The sequence below is a fragment of the Talpa occidentalis genome, unplaced genomic scaffold, assembly GCF_014898055.3.
Source record: "Talpa occidentalis isolate TD23 unplaced genomic scaffold, MPIMG_talOcc4v2.1 talOcc4.7, whole genome shotgun sequence".
NCBI classification, from domain to species: Eukaryota; Metazoa; Chordata; class Mammalia; order Eulipotyphla; family Talpidae; genus Talpa; species Talpa occidentalis.
This window is the reverse complement of record NW_023605083.1, coordinates 7,627,515-7,644,302: the sequence shown is the minus strand read 5'-3', so window position 1 is coordinate 7,644,302 and position 16,788 is coordinate 7,627,515. Positions and strand designations below refer to the sequence as shown.

The following is a 16,788-nucleotide window of genomic DNA, read 5'->3' as shown; positions in this document are numbered from 1 at the left end:
TCCTGTTTAAAATTGTGTCAAGGACACTTTATTCTTCCCTGAAATGCAAGCTCCATTTTACCTGTTGATTGAGAACTTTGACTTTCCTCACAGAGATATATGACTACTAGTTCACACAAATTCTTTAAAAATGTAGATTTCACCAACCAACGTAGTATTTACCTAAAAGTATCTTCCCAAATTTAAGTTTGAAGTTAATTATACAGATGGAAAAAAAATACTCAGAGAATTATCAATTAAACTGGCTCCTGCACCAACAGTAAACATAAAAACCAAAAATTATGACAAGGCTTACAAGAACTAGATGAGCTTACTGAAAATGAAGTCGCTTATCAGGGAAGGGGTATGCTGACTTTTAAAATTTTGAAACCAGAAGTTGCCGTCTGAACACAATTACTAACAGACCAACTTATTCAACACAAACCATTAACTACCTACTTATAAAAAACAAAGTGATGGTGTCTTAATAAAGGATAAAGCTCAAAGTCCTAAGACCCCAAAGCATGTAGGCATCATTAGCCAACTTGCACAATAGCTCTAGAAATGGTGTTAGAAATTTCCTTTACCATTATCATAATAGCAGCTGGCCATTCTACCCTCCATCCTCCACTAGACTAAAATTGGTATTTTAATCTAAAATTGACTTTCTATCTTTGACACAACCCCTGGGGGAGGGGGGAGATAACCTGAGAAAGATATTATTAATAAACTGTGGCAATGTATGGTTTAGACATATTTCAGTAATTTTACCTTCTTTTCTTTTTCATTAGCTTCCCTCTCCCCATCTAACTCCCTTTCATGTGCTAACAAAGATTCACATGAACATACACACCTTTTTGCTACAGAATTCAGAGTGATTCATACATTTAGGAAGTATGTCATGATCATATTTTGATTACATGGGTCAGAAATGCTCAGAAAGAATTTGGCAAAAAGCTGAGATTGGAAATGTGGTCGTCTCATACCTCATCTGTTCAGAAGCACCCTGAATCTGTTCATTGCTGCCTTTCAGTGTTTTAATGGAGTCACAGGAAAAAAGCTGCATACTGCTTGGACTAAGGAATAATGGGAAATATAGCACCCATTACTTTTTAATGGAAGCAGAAAGCTGAGATTACTCAAAATTAACTTCATTTTTAAAGCCACAGCTGCAAAGTTCAATTGTCATGGAGAAATACCTGTTATTTTCAGGAATAAATATTTGGATGGGGGTAGACAACATGGCCTCAGGTTATTTTGCGAACCCCCAAATCCTCTACAGTTGTATTATATAAAATATGCTTTTAATTACTGAGAATGGAGTACAATACCTTCCTTTGCTTGAAATGTTTTAAAGGCTATTCCTTCATTCTCTTAAAATGAGCAAATGAAATAAATATTCGCCATATGCTTCCTCAAATCATTCATCCTGCTTTGAAACCCCAAAAGGGAGCAGTCCTCTATTATGATTAAATGAGTTCACGTTTGTTATGAAAACCTACAAGCAACAATTGAAAATATCTGGCGCAGTCAGCACAAGAAATTCCTGGAGGGGCGATGGTCCATCAAAAGGCTAGCAAGTCCATCAAAAGGCTAGCAACTCTGTTCTGATAGAATAATAAAAACCATTTTAAGGACTGTAAATTCAGAAGCTATGGCGTTTCCGGCAGGAAAACATTTCTAAAATTCCACCACCAGTTTACTTCTTCCTGACACAAACCAAAAGACCACCTATCTAGATAGCTAGCTACTGCAAATATGTCACACAGAATGGAAATCAATTACTAGGATAGAATTAATTTTCCCTGCTTAGACCTCAAGCAGTTTCATTTGCTTTTGGAGAAAAGTATTATTTAGGAAGTACAAAAGAAAAATAAGTCCACACTATCCCAAAGATAAACTTGCCTTTTTGTTAATGCTTCGATGAGCACGTTAAGTTATACAGACAAGGAACATAAATTGTAAACCAATATACAACGCTTATTTTTGCACTGAAAAACAAAATAAAATCCCTCAACAGACTAATGTAATTTCTCTTAAGCCCATCAAACTGCCAAAAACCTCACTTTGTTTCCAGCGAAAAAGGAAATATTTGTAGCTCAAAACTGGACTGATGTAAACTATTAAAGCCATGTTAGCCTAAATGGATTGCTCGATAACATTCTTTCAAATGGTTCTAACCAATTGAGGAAATGAGACTATAAAAGGGAAATTTGATTAAGAGTTAAAATTACCGCTGAGTTCTTTAAAATGTACTAATGAATAATTAATAGCAAATGCAGTTCTTAGACTCCTCTTACAATATTCCCAAGTAGAACTAAAGTAATTTCTGCAGGAAAATCCATCATCTAAGCGTTATGCACAGGTGCACATAGAAAGGCAGTAAGCAAAGACACACACTAAGCGGGGTTGTAAGACAAAATCTGAAGCGCGGGTAAAAAATATCAGTGTGGTAAACTCAAGACGTACAACATTCACACATTAATAACAAGCCGACTTAAAGTGCTTAAAAAGTCAAAAGCATTAAAGAATTCCTTTGTTCCTGTGATACTGTAGTCTTCCATCCTAGCTGGATTCCGGCTTCCTCCTTTGTAACACCGGATTTTATTGATCTCAAACATGTTCACATTCAGAAATTAGTCTCCAAAGACATCCCACGGGACTGCCAAGCACCTAGATACCACATCACAGACATCTTTAAAAAAGACAAGAGCTTTGAAAACCTCTCTCTCTCTTTGGTCAGTAACACAACGTGAAGTTAACCAGACTCTCTTCTAAACAGACGTTTCCCTTAATTGGTAAAAGTACCAGATCCACTGAGATGCAATGTGTGATGAGTTAACAAATAAAACGGCACAGATCCGCCCCAAGATCGCTCCCCTTCTGCAGCTCCCCATTCCTGCAGCAGCCGAGCGCTTAAGCGACCTATTTTCAGGTTACTTGCCTCACACCTGCCAGGTCACTGTCCTGATTGAGAAACTTCTTGCTGAAGCAATTAATTTTTAGGGCCTCCTAACTGTCTCGGGGGTTCGCATTCAATTTGAAATCTGTTACTTGTTAGACACTGTTCGGTCCTGCATCTTTCAGAGAACCGCCGTTTATGGCGCAAAGAGGGGAGGGGGCGCGGATCTCCAGAGGGCCTGCCCTTTATTCGGAAACGAGGAGATGTGAAAGGTGGAAGGCAGGGCAAATAAATAAATAAATCGGGTTTGCCGCCGGAGCGTTTGCCGGCCCGTCCGCGCACCCTTTGTAATGCAGGCCTCCCGGGGCTCTCGCCGGCGCTAATTGCTGCAGGGCGCTCTCCAAGTTCAAAAGTTCACCTTTTACGACCTCACAAAAGCGCCTTACACGTTACCAATAAAAACATTCCGCGGCAAACACCGAAGGGGAAATATCAAACACGTACAAATAAAAGCCCCGGCCGGGGGCGGGCGCGGGGAGGTGCGCGCGGGGCCGAGGGCCCGGCGGCCGCGGGGGCAGGGCCGGGGCCGGGGCGCGCAGGTGAAGCTTCGCCGGCCGGGCCGGGGTCGCGGCGAGCGGGGGCCGGTCCCGCGGGGCGCGAGGCAGGTGTCGGGGCCCGGCCCCCGCGCGCGGCTCGCCGGCGGGGAGGCGGCCGGGAGAAGCGGGGCGCGGGGTGCGGGAAGGCAAGGCTGAGCGCCGCGGGCGGGGGGGCCCGGGGAGGAGGCGCGCCCGCAAGGTGAGGGGCCGCGCGGCCGGGGGCGAGGGCGTGGCGCGGGCCGGGGCGCGCGGGGCGTCCGCCGCGGGAGGCGCGCCGGGCGGCCGGGGGGAGGGGAGGGGAGGGCGCCGGCGCGCTTCGGGGCGCGGGCCCCGCTGGGGGACCCCGGGCGGGGAGCCCCCTCGGGCGGGACGGGGGGCGGGGGGCCGCGCGGGGGAGCGGGGTGCGGGCCGGGGGAGGGGAGGCCGGCGGGGGAGGGTCCGCGCCGGGGACGGGAAGGCGCGGGCCGGCGCGGCGGGCACCGGGGCGAGGGGCCACGCCGGGGCCCCGGAGCCGCAGCCGGCCGCGCGCCGAGGGCCCCGGGCAGGGCACAGGCCGGCGCCGCGCGCCCCTCACCCACCGTTGCGCGGCGGCGGAGGGAGCGCGGCGGGCGGCTCCAGGAACCCCGCCGAGCCCCCGCCGCCCCCCCCTCCGCTGGGCGGCCGTTCGTCCCGCTCCATGCGGTGGTGCTCAGGGCCCGCGCCGGGCTCGCTGCTCCGCCATGACCGGCGCCCTCGTCGTCTCCGTCGTCGTCCGCCGGGGGGAGGGGGCTGTCAGGGGCCGGCGGGCTCCCGGCCGCGGCGCGCTCTGGGCCCCGAGCCGCCGGCTCCGCGCCCCTCCGCGCCGCGCCCCCTCAGCACTGGCCAGCTCCCTCCCCCGACGTCACGCGCCGCTGCCACGCACGGCCCCGCGAGGCATGCTGGGGATTGGAGTCCGGCCGGCCGGGCCGGCCACGCGGGACCGCACCAAGTGCAGGGGTGCGCGGAGGGGTGGCCCGCCCTGCGAGGGGAAGCCAGGGCCTGTCAACATCGCGAGTCCTGACGAAAAGAACTCAGGGATACAAAGTGAGCACGCGATTCTCGGAAGCTTCTGTTTACTCCGAGTTACCCGCGGTCAGCGTTACCTATGACTCCTCGCACCCCCCGCCCCGGCCATGAGCCCTTCCAAAGAGGCGGGCCGCGGGGGAGCCGGGTGAGCACGTGCAGCGAGGCCCGGCCCCGGGGGCGGGGCCGGGGGGGGGCCGGGGCCCGGGGCCCGGGGCGCTGGCGAGGGCCCGCCCGCGCGGCTTCGGGACAAATTGGACCCGAGATTAAAGGACCGGAGTTTAACTCGAGGTGACCGCGTTCGTATGCAAATGGAATCTATAAAACGCGGCTTTCCGGGGTACTCTTTAAAGCCTTTACCTCCGGGTGGGCGGGAAGGCCTGCGTTTCCCCTCCTTCCCTTTCATTCCCCCCTGCCCGGGGAGCAGAGTGGCCGGCGCGGCCCCGAGCCCTGGGCGCTGCCCGAGACGCCTGCAAACGCTTCAACTCCCGTGTTCCGACGCCCCCTCCCTTTTAAGGAGGGCGCCCCGCCCGGTCAGGCTGGCCTTCCCTCTGCTCAGCTCCCCTATCTGTGCAGCGTGATTGCAATTGGGGGACCTCAACGCCTCCCCCACCCGACGCCCTCACCCCAACACCCCACCGCCCTGCCTCAGTTTCCCGGAGCAAAACCCTGGCTTTGCAGAGCCCGCTCTCCTCTCGGCGGCGCCTCCCTCCTCTGGCCGCCAGGTGGCGCGCCGCCACCGGCGTCTGGGCCTGCGGGGTGTCCGCCTTCAGGGACCCCCTGGGCGCTCGTGGCGCCGCTGCCCGAGGGCCAAGCCCTACCTGGCCTGCCTGAAGACAAAGAAGCACGCCAGGGCTGGGCCCGCAGGTCTTCGCCGGCTGTCCATTCCCCGCCCCCCTCAGGCCGTTGGCTCACCTGTGTCACCCTTTGCTTCATGTTTTAAAAGTGTGCATGCTGGCAGGCGTGCCTGTCCCACCCCATCCCTGCCCCGTTTCTCATGACACCCCTTCCCTCGCCTGCTGTGCACAAATATTTCGCACTTCCCTGCACCTGCTGGTGGCTGTTCCTTACTCATATTGCATCCTTAATCGGCCTGAGCTGTTCTGAGCGGCTGACATTACCGCTGTCACCGAAACCCCCTCCGGAGGTAACGCCAGGATTGCTCCTACCGCACAGGAAGAGGTCACCACCCACCAGTGACGGGAATTCCAAGCCCAGGAGTTCTGACAACAGCACCTCAGCCCTTGGCTACTTCAAACTGGGGTGCTGCTGGCTTCACCCACCCCACTCCTAAATGCCTTAATTTTTCAGGATTTTGTTCAAATACCTCCTCAGAGACATCTTCCATGAGATCTCCCACCAGGAGACATTGAGATCCCCTTGTGTTCCCTTCATACTCTGTGGAGCTCTCTGTGATTGCTTCCCCACTGCATTCCCCAGCCCAGAGCCCTCTGTGTGTGTGTGTGTGTGTGTGTGTGTGTGTGTGTGTGTGTTTGGGGGAGGGGAGTAGAAGATTGGTCCTCCATTCCACCCTAGGTTTTAAAATGTGTCTAATGGGGGCCTCCCTGGTGGCGCAGGGGTTAAGACGCAACCAATGAAACTATCCACAGCCACTGCAGCATGTTCGACCCCTGGCCAGGATGCTGACCCACATGGCGCAGCAGACCTCTCCTCACTAGCCTGCTGCTCCCGTCAGCAGTGTACTTCAATCTGCCTGTTCTGCTCCCCACTCTGTCTCTGGTGAATCCTCTCACTCCCCCCCACTTCTGGCCTGTACCCCAGTTCTTGTATGCATAAATAAATCTTTTTTTAAAAAAGTGTCTAATGGCCTTCCTAAGACCAGAAATTCCCTTCCTATCTCCAGCCTCCATAAGTAGTGAGTTCCCCTTCACTGGAGATCCTTTTAGGGATCCTGTTACTGCAGAAACCTCTGGAAGGCCTGGGGTTTCAGTGGAAGAAGATTCTAAGTTGACTGACCCTCAGCAATGTGCAGACCGTTCAGCCAAACACTCAGTCCTGACGACAGGCTCCTCCCCATCCTTCAGACGCCAGCTCTGTCCTCCTAGCCTAGCCTTACAAATGCCTTTCGAGGTCTCTCTGTCCCCAGTCAAGTCCCTTCCTTCTTGCTCTCATTATAACCCCAGCTGCTGAGCACAGAGCCCGAACATAGTAGACACTCAGCAAATAATTGTAAATAAAATAATTTACGTTCAAGTGAGTAAAAAAAAGGAAACATCTGACTTTTCTACTCAATAACTGTGACTTCGGTATGTTCCCCTGAGCCTTAAAGTCCTGGTTGCTAAGGAGGGAGAAATAATAATGATAGTTGCTACCTCAGGAAATTGGTATGAGAATTAAGTAAGATGACACATGCAAAGCAATTAATATAGGTCTGACCTAAGAAGTGAGGCCTGTTATTAATGTTATTTATAGAATGGTCCTAAGTCCTAGCTAGCTCTCTTCCGAAAATACTTTTGGAGAAGAATCAATTACCCCAAGCAGAAAGATGAGAGAAATGACTATGCACTGAGACCCAAGCCAGCGTCCTCAGACTACCAGGGCCAGCAACTCTCAAGGCGCCTTTTGCCTACATTTTCCTCCCAACAATCCCAAGACAGTCAATACTTTCCCCCCAATTTACAAATGCAGAAATGTTAGGGTTAGGCGCAGGAAAACACATGGAAAAAACCCCTTCGGCCAGCAGTACTCACCGCAGAGCTGGAAAGCAAGGAGAAGGTGAGCTGCAAGGGGGAGCAGGCCTGAGGCTAGAGACAGACGGACAAACAGGACCAGACAGGGAGACAGTTAAAAACAAGGCAGATGTGAGCCCCCATGGGACCTGGCCGGGAAGTGGGGAGACAGACACCAGTGAAATCAAAGAATCACACAAGCCGCAGCTGTGCATCCATGCTACAGCTGAGAGCACATTTAGAAACTGCTGGTTCCACGGGAGTGACGCTCCTTGGGGGGGGGGGGTCAGGGAAGATTTCTGGGGTAAGGAGCGTGGAAACAAGATGGGAAGGCTGAGTGGGGTCGGGCCGCGCGGAGAGGGAGTTTCCGGTGGAAGGAACAGCCCGTGCGGAGGTTCCCAGAACCAGCTGGAACTGAGGGAGCCGCCCTGGCCGCAGCCCCCTGAGGAAAGGCCGGAGGGCAGCGCGGGCAGCCGGAGCCCGGGGAGACCGCAGGCCGCGGGGAGAGCCCGCCGGCAGAGGGCAGCGCTCGGGGGACCGGCTCCTGCAGCCCCGGAGAAGGCAGGCGAGTCACAGAGCACAGGGAGAAAAGTCCGGGAAAAGGAACTAACTCCCAGCGGGCTCTGTTTGTTGCAAGTATATTTTGTCTGTTTTTATTTGAATAAACCGAACACTGGCAAATTCACAGGATGCAAAAAAAGTATTCAAAGAAAGGTAAGCCTTAGCACCGCCGTAGCTCTCTGAGAGCCGCGCGTGGGAACACACACACACACACACACACACACACACACACACCCCATATTTATTTCTTACACTAATCTAGTCCTGGCTGTGACGCCCCCCCGGGGGATCCCGAGTTATGAAAGAAGCTAATCAGGGTACACCTACTGCACATGATCCTTTAATTCAGCTGGAGTCCTGGGGTCTCAATCCAGAGGTTCTCAAACCTTGGAGTGCTTGTTAACCCCTAAAGTTACCGCTGCATTAGGTCTGTGGGGGGCTGTGAGAATGTGCATTCTTTGGAGGGGGAGACAGTCCCCAGGTGATGCTGAAGCTGCTGCTCCCAGGACAGAGACAGCACCGTGGGACCCTGAGCTAGTAGCTGCTTGTGGGGAGAGACAAAGTCTACTTGATGCCCCCCACAAGGGAAGATGCGCAGGACACAAGGAACACGCCAACAAGAAAGTTTCGGGCCTCCCTGGTGGCGCAAGGGGTTAAGCACCCCTCTATAAGGCAGTCCGCAGCCTCTGCAGCAAGAGTTCGAGCCCCAGCGGCCCGGGAGCAACCCACATGGGGCGGCAGACCTCCCCTGACTCGCCCGCTGCTCCCCTCAACAGTGTGTTTCAGTAGATCCACCTGCTCTGCTCCCCACTCTGTCTTCAGTGAATCTTCTCACCTTCCCTTACCTCTGACCTACACCCCAGTTCTTCTACACACACAAAAAATTTTTTTTAATATACTCAGGGCCTCCCTGGTGGTGCAGGTGGCTGAGCACTGCGCTGTGAAGCTGTCCGCAGCCTCTGCAGCACGGGGTCGATCCCGGCAGGGCGCGAGAATCCCGCATGGAGCGCAGACCTCTCCTGCCGCCCGCTGCTCCCCTCAGCAGTGTGCTTCGTCAGTCTGCCTGTTCTGTTCCCCGCTCTGTCTCTGGTGAATCCTCTCACCCCCACCTCCCCCTGCATCTCAGGCCTGTGCCCCAGCTCTCGTATGCATAAATAAATAAATCTTTTAAAAAAAAGTTTCATAGAATGACAGTCTATGAAGAAAATGGAGAGGGGCCAGGGGAGCATTTGAGGCCTGAGGGCAACTTCTTTTTAACTGTTGGAAGTTCACCCAGGGGGGCAAGTAGACACGCAGAGCTGTCTTGGGTTCCTGGGGAGAAGTCACTACAGAGACAGCGTGGAGGGAAGGGGGTCTGCCCCCCCCCGCGCCCCCCCAGGCGTGCAGTCGCCAAAGGACCGGCAGAAGGACCCCGGGGCAGTCACGGGTGGCCCTGGGGAAGAAACCGGGAGAGGGAAGAGGGGGTGTGACCGGCGCCGTGGACTGGGGAGGTAGCGAGGGGCCGCCTTGGCGCAGGGGCCGAGGCCCCCGACTCCGCGCGGCGTTTCCGTGGCGCAGGAGACCGGGAGCCCCGGGGCGGCGCTTGGGCGGGGCACCCCGAGGGGGCCGCCCCCGAGGGCCGCTTGGAAAGTTCTGCTGCCGGGAAACCGAGACCCGAGGCTCCCGCGGGGAGGGGGCGAGGGTGCTTAACGGACGGCGCTGCTGGAGTTCAGTCGGGGATTGGGAGGGATCGCGGCGGGGCGCAGACCGGGGCGCGCGGGGGGCTCGGGCACCGGGAGAGCGCAGAGGCGCAGAGGCGCGCCTGCCCGGATCAGTCCCCCGAACCCGACGACCCCTCCCAAAGGAAAGCACTATCCCCCCATTCACAGCCGAGGAAACTGGGGCTCCAAGAGGTGAAGAGCCCCGCGCAGGGCCCCGCGCCCCCCAGAACAGGGCCTCTGCCTCGGAAGGGCCCCCGCTCCGTCGCTGTCCCCCCCGCTCCTGCGGGTTTGAACGAGACACCCCCCATTTTTTTCCTTCTGGTTGCAGGGACGCACTTCGACGCGCAGAGCCGGCGGGGCAGGGCGGGGTGCCCCCTCCGCCTTGGCTCCGCCCCCAGGGCGCGGGCGGGGTGCGGCGGGGCGCAGCGGGGGGGCCGGGGGCGCGCCGCGCGGGCAGAGCCGGCCGCCGGACCAGCTCGCAGAGGCGCCCGCGGTGCCCGTCCGGCCATGGCTGCGGCCGCGCTCCCGCCCGCCTCCGGGCCGCTGCCCTGGCTGCTGCTGTCGCTGCTGCTGCTGCTGCTGCGCGCCGGCCCGGGGCGCGCCGACGGCAAGGTACGCGCTGCGCCCCGACGCGCGCCTCGGGGGAGCTGGGCGCGAGGGGGCGCTCTGGCTTGGGGTGCGGGCCAAGAGGGTGCCCCCGCCCGGCGGACGAGGACCGCGGAGCGGAGAGTCGCTCTGGAGCTTAGCCCCGAGGGGCCCAGGACCCCGGGAGGGGAGCGCGCAGGGGGAGTGCGCTGGAGACGGTCGCGGCGCTGGGCACAAAGACTGGGGAGGAGGGGGCGCTGGGACCCAGTCCGATGCCGGGAGGTCCCCTCTGAAAGGGAGGGCACAGAGGACGCGCTGGGAACTTTAAGGGGGCGCCGACAGGTGTCTCAGTTCCCAGCCTAGGGACGGGACTCCCAGGAGCTAGGCAGGAGCGCTGGGCAGGGGCAGCCTGACCACTGGCTCGAAGTTTCCATGAGAAGTTGACTCACGTCGGGGCAGACTCCGGGTAACAGCAACCCAGTGACTCCCAGGTTTGCAATGGGCTCTGGACCAAGGTTTTCAGGCTATGCTGGGGCCCCAGAGCCCGTGCCCAGTGAATCCGGTTGGACTGCCCTGGTCCGGCGCTCCTGCATGGATGTGTTCACTCTCCCAGGATGCTGGGTCTCCAGAAGTGACCTGATGTGCTCTGCTGTGGCAAAAGGATCTGCTCTGGCTCAAATCTCTAGGTTCTGGTCTAGGTGCAGACCTCACCTCCACTTCACTGAGTGACCTTGGGCCTTTGCCTTTTGGAGCCTCTGTAGATATGAGAAGAACAGTAGTTCCCATTCCCAGAGGTTGAAAATCTCTAAATTAGTAAGATTTAACTTATCTGTGATTCTGAACTCTTACCCCAGGCACCCCAAAAGGGAGTGAGATCCAAAATGTAGAGACAGGGTCAGTCTGAGCAGGAACCCCTGTGGGGTTCTGGAAACAGACCTAAGGAGAAGTAGGAGGCCGAGAAAGAGAAGGGCAGGAGGGAGGGAGGGAGGCCCTGTTTGAGCATGAGAGCGGGGGAGTGACCTGGCTGGACGTGTCCAGCCTCTTTCCCAGCCGGGCAGGTAGAGGAAACCACTAAGTGCATGGCAGGTATGTGAGTGATGGGAGACGCTCAGCTGAAGATTCAGCTCAGGGTATGAAAACATGTGGGCTAGTCCTGGGAACAAGGAGGGAATGGGTGTCATTCCCATTTTAAGGTTGGGGAACCTCGGGCACAGGGGCAGCTGTCTTGAGCATCAGTACCCTAGGGCCTGTAACCCAGTAACCTAGGGCCTGCCCACTTGCTGTTCTTTAGCTGTGTGACCCGAGGCAACCACTGCCTGTCTCTGGGCTCAGTTCTCTCATCTGAAAAACAAAGTTTCCCCAACTTCCCTTCCATGTGTGGCCTTCTAGGATTCCCTGGCCTGACTCAGGTAAGGGAATAAGAGAGCAAGAAAACACATACACACGCACAAACCCAGGTAACCTGATTATTGCTTTGCACCTCTCATCTCTAACTGGGAGTAATAGTTGGTCTTTGGCATCCTCTGAGCCCGCAGAGGGCCGTGGAGCTTGTGGGGGGGCTTGCATTGAAAACAAAGCAGACAAAGAAAACCCAACAAGCTGTTTATCTAGTGAGTCAGCCAAACACTTGCTAGGCTGGGTGTGTGTGTGTGTGTGTGTGTGTGTGTGTGTATGTGTTTAGCTGTCCAGGGGCAAGCTGGGGCTGGTGGGGTGGGGAGGCCATCCTAGAATCTGGAGGATAAAGCAGCTGGGGAACTGAACGCAGCCCTCCCCCAGACACCTCCCACCCAGCACCGCTGCAGCCAGCTGGGAAAAATAAAAATCAAGTGATGGGTGAATTTACTCCGCATTCCTCAGCACAGCCGGACTCCTGCTGGCTCTGCGGAGAAGGAGCTGTTTTCATTATCACCCTCTCCCTTCCCATAACAACCCTCCTCCCGCTCCAAGTCTGTTCTTGGTGGCGGGGCTTGGGGAGAAGCCCTTTGGAGGGCTGACAAGGAACTTGAAGCTTATCTAGGCCCTAAAAGGTTAAGTTTGCCCCTCCGCAGCTTTCCCCAGTAGGAGGTCTAGCCTCTCCTCCCCTCACACTTTCAGGGGTACAGGGCAGCTCACCCCAGTACTCACCCCAGAATCCTGTGATCACCACCAGCATTTTTCTCAGCCTGTTTTAATTTCATGTTCATGGCAAGGTCTCCCTTAAACAGGATTTGGTGTTTCCATCTGAGGAAGTGCTTTGTCCAGCTTGGGAGTGGGAGAAGGGGGTTCACACCTCCTCTGGCATTTCTGAAGGGGTGTCTAGTGTGGACGCTGGGATGGACACACGTGTAAGCACTTGACACCCAGGCTTGGCACCAGCCCAGGACCCCGCTTTTTGCTGAGATCTTGGAAGATGGCTGAGAAGTCTCCATTTCTACCTCAGTTTCCCCATCTGTGAGAAGGCTGCTTTCAGGGATTGGGGGGGTCTTTGGCCTGCCCCAGCTTTTGAGCAGGAGGCTGAGGACAGAAGGAAGGCCAAGGCTGGGGAGCTGGGCCAGTGGAGCAGGAGGAGCTGGAGCTAGCAGGCGCGCTGTCCCGGGCTGGATCCGATGTTCTGGGTCAGGCCGGCCCCAGGGGCATAGGTGTTGCTGGGCCTCTGCTCCGGCGGTTCTGCCTGTGGGTGTAATTGGACAGAGGCTTGGAACAGGCAAGGGTTGCCCGGTAAGTGTCCACCTTCTGCACACACACAGAGTGTGGGGCCTAGCCGGATACCCCCGAACCCCTGCCAGTCCCTCTGCCGGGAAGGTCTTGCCCCAACACTCCCATTGGCTGGAGCACCCAGAAGGAACCCCTAAGGAGCATTCTGTGTGCCAAAGCCCTTGCCCAGCACTTATAGCGAGGGTCTTACACAACCTTCCTCCCCATTTGACAGACTCAAACATGGAGGCCCAAGAGAGTCAGATTGGGGGTGTTCAAACATCCTCGACAGGAGCCAGAGGAGTCTGGAGAACGCTGCCATGCCGATAGTCTGGGGCAGCCTGAGAGAGCCTGAATCTAGGGGATGTGGAGCAAAACCAGGGCGACTGCATTTTCCAGATGCACCCCAGGTAATTCCGAGGCACATCCCCCAGCTGAGAATGCATGGGCGTGATAAGGAGCCATGGAGGTTTGTAGAGCAAGAGAGTGACATCATCAAAGCATGGTTTAGGGAAGCTCAGTCCAGCAGAGAGGGGGCTGCTGTGTCGTCCAGGTAACAGTGAACGCTGTTTCCCTGAACGCGGGCTGTGGCTCCGGAGGGGAGAGCAAAGGGTAGAAGTGGGAAAGCTTCAGGACGAAGAATCAGAAAACCACGACGAACAGGTTGTTAAAAGTAAGAAGGAGGCTGGGAGGCCTGGGTTGGGCAGGAAGGTAGGTCGACAGGGCTTAGATGACATCGGGTCCCGTTTAGGATGAATTAAATCTGGGTGCCTGCGGGCCTCCTGGAGGAGGTGTCTGGCTGGCAGTGGGCTATAGGAGAGGTCTCTACCTGCAGGAGGAAATGTCCTGCCACCCTAAGTCTGGGCTAGCCACGAAGGGGGGAAGACCAGACCTCAAGGTGACACAATAAATCTGTCCAGTTTCTGCATTTCACTGCTTGCAGCCACCTGCTTTCTTCCCCCATCCTCACCAGATTTATCCATCTGTTGAGAAAAATCTCCAGTATACCCTCTCACCATCTCCTTGTGGGATTTCTTTGAAAATATCTAGGGACCTTAGCACAAACCACCCACACTTTGGGGGTCTTTGGCAGCTGTGAGTGCCAAGAAGGCTGCAGGGACAGATCGGGGGGCTGAGGCAGGGACTTTCCTACTTGGCAGCATCTCCAGTGCTCAAGCCAAGATCAGGGTAGGCCAGGCCCAGTGGGACCCCCAGTTCTAGGCAACCCCCTCACCTCCATGACCCAATGAGGTTCATTTGCTGGTAGAAAAACCCTGGTCTGGTGACTCTGGGTGGCCATGGGAAGAACACCATGTAAACCAAGTTTTGAGTCAGACTGCTGTGTGACCTTGGGCAAGCCCCTAGCCTTCTCTGATGCTCAACTCTCTCCTCTCTAAAAAGGGGTTGTGTTGTGAGCGTAGAGAGACTGAAAATAATGTGCGAATGTGAGAGGATGTTACTGGCAGTGATTTTAATAGCAGGTAGCGCTTGGTAGTCACCCTGTGCCAGGCGCTGCATGTGTGGATTCCTTTCAGCCTCAGGACAAGCTAATGAGGAAAGGAAGGTTATCCTACCCATATTACAGAGGAGAGCTGAGGCTCAGAGGGTTTGAGGCCATGCCAGGAGGTAGGCGATGTGGGAGCTGGGATTTGAGCCTGCGCCTGGCACCCCACCATGGGATTGCCTCCAGTCTAGCCCCTAGGAGGAGTAACCACAGGAGGTAGGGCTCCCAAGGGGGCTCCTGGCAGCTGGGGCTAGGAGCCAGGGCCTCTTCTAGCTCCTGGCCAGCATCAGCCCTTGGACACCCATCAGGATGTAGCACCTCATCTGAGGAGGAAAGGAATGTTGCAGTGTGATGTGGAGGCTGCTGCTGAGAGGGGTGGCCACACAGAACACTCCTACATCCACCCACTGAGCTCTCAGCCCTACCCAGGGGAGTGGGAGGGGTGCCTAGGCATCCAGTCAAACTGGGAAGAGTGCCCACAAGTCTCGAAGAGAAGGCTGACTGGATGTCGTAGCAACAGTCTATGGAACCTGCAAGACCCCAGCCTGAGTCAGCCCATGCAGGCACTGGAGAACTGCCCTGCAGTCAGAGAGGAATGGTCCATCTTTGTGTGGGTTTATTTCTGGGCTCTCTATTCTATTCCAGTTACCCTGGTTTCTGTTTTTTTGTTCCAATACCATACTGTTTTGATTACTATCACTGTGTAGTATAGTTTGACACCAGAGAGTACAACATCTCCATTTTTCTTTTTTTTGTCTCAGAATCATTTTGGCTATTTGGGGTCTTTTGTGGTTCCATTCAAATTTTATAATTATTTCTTCTATTTCCTTGGAAAATGTCAATGGGATTTTTATTGACTCTGTAAATTGTTTTAGGTGATATGACCATATTTTAACAATGTTTATCCTTTCAATCTGTGAACATGGAATATCTTTCCATTTCTTCGTGTCTTATTTCCTCTGGCAGCATCTTAAAATGTTCATTGTATAGGTCCTCCATTCCCTTTGTTAAGTTCAGTCCTAGATCTTGAGGTGATGATGCTAAGTGAAATAAATAAGAAAGTGAAAGACAGTTGCCACATGGTTTCACTCATTTGCAGAATATAAATAACGAAAGAAAACAAACTGGCAAAACACAACAGAAATGATTTTTAGACTCTGAAAAATATACTGGTTACTAGAGGGGTTGGGGGGTGAGGATTAGGGGAGAGAAGGTGAGAGGGTCTTGGCTTGGGAGCACAGGTGGAGAGAGAGTGAAGCTGTGTACATGTGGAGGGGTGAAGGTGTTGGCAAATCAACAAATTTTGAGAGAAAAAAGAAAAGCTAAGATAAATAAATACAATCTGTCCTGTTCAAAAAAAAAAAAAATAATGGGCCTCCCCCAGTGGCGCAGCGGTTGAGCGCTGGGCTATGAAGCTGCCCGCAGCCTCTGCAACGCCGGTTCGATCCCCGGCCACCGGAGAGGGTCCCACATGGCGCGCAGCCCTCTCCTGTTGTGCCTGCTGCTCCCCTCAGCAGTGTACTTCGTCAGTCTGCCTGTTCTGTTCCCCGCTCTGGCTCTGGTGAATTCTGTTACCCTCCCACGCTTCTGACTGTACCCAGTGCTTGTATAAATAAATAAATAAATCTTTGAAAACAAAATAATAATAATAAGCCTTGCCCTGCAGTGCCCAGAGCACATTCGGACCACAGATGACCCAGGAAAAAGTTTCCACCCAGAGCTATCCATGTCCCCACCCTCCTCACCCCCAGGGGCTGGAATTCCACCCCTTGAACAAGTCACTTAATGATTCCAGGGCTCAGTTTCCTCATGGGTAGGGCGCTGCCTAGAATATCTACAAATATACCCCCAGGGAGAGACACAGAAATAAACAACCGCCTTCAGGATTGCGGGTAGTAACAACAGCTAATTCTGTTGGGTAATCGTGTGCCCCTGGCACTGGCCCCGCCACAATACTGATATTTCATCTCCTCACACAGCCCTTTGTTGGGGACCACTAGTAGCGCCCTCATTTTACAGAGGAGAGAACGTGGGCGGTGGGGGGGGTGGGCAGGGCAGAGAAGAGATTAATCCACTCAAGAGCATGCAGCTGTAGGTGGCCCACTGTGTGCCTAACCAGCGTGCAGCACCTCCCCAGGCTCAGAGAGCTCTCAGTCACGTCTTCCCCAGGGCCTACCCCAGGCTTGCCCCCTCCAGCCATTGTCTGCCCACCAAGCAGGTTTGAGTGAGCTTCCCAGGATGCAGATGTAACCCTGGCTCTCTCCTGCTGACCCTTGCCGGGCCTCCCCAGTGTTTCCAGGAAGAAACCAAGATCCTCCGCCAGTTTTCACGACCCTCCAGGATCTGGGCTCTGCCACCCGCAGCGTCGCCTCCTGCCAGCCCAGACTCTCTAACAGCACCAGCCAGAATGATCTGCCTCTAGGCCCCCAGTGTGCCAGGCCCTTGTACTCACATTACTGATTTGTTCTCCCTGCAGGACCCTTCTCCTCCTTAAAGATGTGCCCTACTTGGGGGAGGAGGGGTGAGCAGTCTTGGGTATCTTTTTCTGGACTCAGAG

The 16,788-nt window shown here is 54.9% G+C and overlaps 2 protein-coding genes across 13 annotated transcripts in view; one reads left to right on the top strand and one right to left on the bottom strand.

Moving 5' to 3' along the window:
* Positions 1–16,788, bottom strand: part of NR6A1 (nuclear receptor subfamily 6 group A member 1) — a 254,728-nt gene that overhangs the window by 160,383 nt on the left and 77,557 nt on the right. Inside the window, exon 1 of one of the 11 annotated variants that reach the window (XM_054689670.1) lies at positions 4,056–4,335. The exons of 7 other annotated variants lie outside the window; for them this stretch is intronic. In XM_054689670.1, coding sequence (XP_054545645.1) covers positions 4,056–4,155 — 100 coding nt within the window. In that variant the 5' untranslated portion in view covers positions 4,156–4,335. Of the gene's footprint in view, positions 1–4,055; positions 4,336–16,788 lie in introns of those variants that run through there. 3 more of the 11 variants (XM_054689669.1, XM_037492383.1, XM_037492384.2) reach the window with 3 other exon arrangements.
* Positions 9,977–16,788, top strand: part of OLFML2A (olfactomedin like 2A) — a 28,952-nt gene continuing 22,140 nt past the window's right edge. Inside the window, exon 1 of one of the 2 annotated variants that reach the window (XM_037492345.2) lies at positions 9,977–10,081. In XM_037492345.2, coding sequence (XP_037348242.1) covers positions 9,977–10,081 — 105 coding nt within the window. Of the gene's footprint in view, positions 10,082–12,682; positions 13,138–16,788 lie in introns of those variants that run through there. The other variant, XM_054689668.1, reaches the window with a different exon arrangement.